We start from the raw sequence: 2,858 nt of genomic DNA, 5'->3' as shown, positions 1-2,858 counted from the left end.
TGGTCAGGGGAAACTGAGGCAGGGGGGGGCAGTTGAAGTGACGTAGTTGGTGTCATGCAGCACGTTGGTGGCAGAGGGGTCCCAGCACCTTGATTTCTCCATGTTCCACTCAACCCAGACACTGGGGCTTTGAGATGGAGCTGAGCCTGATGGCTCCAGCCCAGCCAATGAAGATGCCTCCTTATTCCCACTCAGCATCTCTCTCTGGCCTTATTTCCAGCAGGATTTGGCCCAAATCCCACCTCCAGCACCTTCTCCCAACCCCAGCTCTTCCCAGACACAGACAGAGCTCGCCAACAAACCACCAAGGCCACCCCACAGGGACAGCCACCAGCCAAGGGACAGAGACGGGGACCAAGGCAGACATGTGCCGTGCCCACGGCGCCCGCGTGTGCCCACGGCCAGGGACACGCGGCTGGCAAGCTGCTCCATGCAGGCAAGCCCAAGCCCCCCAGCACGGGTTTGCTGGGCAAAGACAAATCCTTGACATCTCACCTGGTGAGGATTCAGCCTTCCTGGGTCCCAAGCAGGTCTTGCGGTAGACCTGGCTGCAATCCTTCTCGAAGGTCTCCTGGTTCTGCAGCAGCTGGTTGATGTCCTGGAAGAATTGCTTCACCAGCACCAGCATCTCGTAAGGGGAGGTGGTGAACTCCTCAAAGCACATTTGTGAGAGCTGGAGGAAGATCAGGCTCAGCATTAGCTCCATGACCATGCCAGGCACTCAGTGTCACCACCATGGGGTTCCACCTGCACCCAGGGCAGGGTTTGACCCCCACCATGGCTCCCTGTGTCCATGCACACCCCATCTCTGCTCCACTTCAAGGTCCTGCCCACACACCCACACCAGGATGCTCTGAACACCCCAGATATGTCCAGAGATGCTCTGGACACCCCATTTCACCCAAGGATGAGGACTCAGACCCACACAATCCACAGATCTGGCACCCCACGAGGTAGATAGAGGACACTGTACCTTTCTCTCCTCATCATCCTCCTCCCGGATGCAGGGGTCGACGTTCTCGTCGATGCGGCTGTACATCCTGCGCACCGTCTGCATCTTCTTGGCATTGGATGAGTTCTCCTTGAATTCCGTTCGCTCCAGGATCTTCCCCAGCAGAGGAAAAGCAGCTTTCACGTAGCAGACGGAGTCACTCTGTGAGGACACACCCCACCAAAAAAAGTGAGATTGGTTATTGGATGGGCAGAGGCAGCACCTTCCATCACACTCTGTCTTGGGGAAACTGAGGCACAGAGTCACAAAGTGCCTTTCTATGGTCCCATAGGTTGCCCTGGTACTTGACAGCTGCCTGGTCAGGCAGGATGGGTCCCTCCTGGGCTGCCTCTCACAAGGGGGACAGAAAAGGGGAGACCGGGGACTTGAGGATCGCCCCCCCCAACTGTGCACCAGCCAGCCCTTGTCCCTGTCCCCTTCTGTCCCCCAGTACCCAGCAAGGAGACACTCACCAACCGAATCTTATCGATGAACTCGAAGGAGACCCTGCCTGGGTGCTGCATCTGGGTGTCAGCCTGGAAGGACAGAGCAGGATGTCACCCCACAGCCCCAGGGACGTGGTTGCTCCGAGGGGCTGGAGTCGAGCAGCCCCGAGATGTGCCATGGTGTGGGGACAGTGGGGTGCCTGAACCCCCCCAAATCCACAGGGCTTGAGGAGGGGGGTTCTGCTCCTACCCCTGCTTCATCCCACACCATCCTCCTCCTCCTCACACAGACACTTCCCTAAGGTCAAACCTCTGGCAGGGGTGACGCCAGGATCCTTGTTCCCACTGGAATAGCACGCTCCCCGGGACGCCTGCCTCCTCCCACCCTGCTTCTCTTCCTCCTCCTCCTCTTCCTCCAGCACCACGGCAGAGCCCAGCCCTGCTTGATTCTCCCAGATCCTCCCCCACACCACTCGCTCTGCTAAAAGCCAAGGCTGCAAAAGAGCATCCTGATGTGCAGGAGGTGACCACGACACCGAGGTCACACACCCCCGCTGTCACACAACACTGGGGTCACCCACACACAGCACTGCCAGCCCCCCACCACGCCACAACCCTTTCTAATAGGGGTGAAAATCCATCCCAAATAAATCCCTTGCCTCCAGGCCGGTATTCCAGACTGGGAAGGTGATGGTTGCCAGAAGAGCCGGCTGGCAATCCTGGCAGCCCTCTCCCTCCCAGCCTGGGATACTGGCCTGGAAACAATTGCTCCATTATCCCACAGGAGCTGGAGCGAGGGCCAGTGGGAAGAGGAGAGGGCTACCATCCTCCCAAGAAAACCACGACTTCCATTCAAACCTGCTCCATCCCCTTTCTCCCCAATCTTAATCCCAAGGGGATGCAAAGCAAAGACTCCCCAGGGACACGGGGTGCTGGGGCTGCAGCTCGGGCAGAGGAAGCTGAGTTTGCAGACATGATATGTCAGCTCCTGGCACCACAACTCGGTGTTTAAAGAGGAAGAGGTAAAGCGAAGCCGGACACAGTGGTTACACGCCGTGAGCTGGAGAGCTCGATGCAAAGCCAAACCGGGCGGTGAGGATTCGGAGGCGCCGCTATCGCCTGCACCCCGTTCGCTGAGATGCTGGAATTTAATCTGCGACGAGCGTGCAAATCCCTGCGTGCCCCCAATTCCCGTTCCTCTCCCCAGCATCCGCGTGATTCCCAGCTCGGAGGTGAGCCAAGGGCCAGGGCGAGATACCGTCCCAACAACCGGGATGGGGCCAGGAGCTGCTTCCCGCTGGGGTGGGTACAAGCACCCGGAGCTGCCCGTGGGATGAAGGCACCCATTGCTCCAGTCTGGCTGGCTCCATCGCCCAACTAGCCTGGCTGGTGGCCCCCCTCACAGCCTGCCACCCACCCAC

General features: G+C 59.1%; 1 protein-coding gene across 1 annotated transcript in view; it reads right to left on the bottom strand.

Annotated features, from left to right (window-relative positions):
* The window catches only part of CSF1 (colony stimulating factor 1), a gene marked incomplete at both ends in the record, with an annotated part of 2,101 nt that extends 574 nt beyond the window's left edge, over positions 1-1,527 (bottom strand). The window contains 3 exons of the mRNA XM_010166008.2: positions 496-673; positions 974-1,153; positions 1,465-1,527. Of these exons, the coding sequence (XP_010164310.2) occupies positions 496-673; positions 974-1,153; positions 1,465-1,527 (421 nt within the window). The remainder of the gene's footprint in view (positions 1-495; positions 674-973; positions 1,154-1,464) is intronic.
* Between the last annotated feature and the right edge of the window lie 1,331 nt (positions 1,528-2,858).

Source organism: Antrostomus carolinensis, unplaced genomic scaffold (assembly GCF_000700745.2).
Source record: "Antrostomus carolinensis isolate BGI_N321 unplaced genomic scaffold, ASM70074v2 scaffold26944, whole genome shotgun sequence".
Classification (NCBI taxonomy): domain Eukaryota; kingdom Metazoa; phylum Chordata; class Aves; order Caprimulgiformes; family Caprimulgidae; genus Antrostomus; species Antrostomus carolinensis.
Note: the sequence above shows the minus strand (reverse complement) of the source record. Positions and strands in the feature narration are given on the sequence as shown.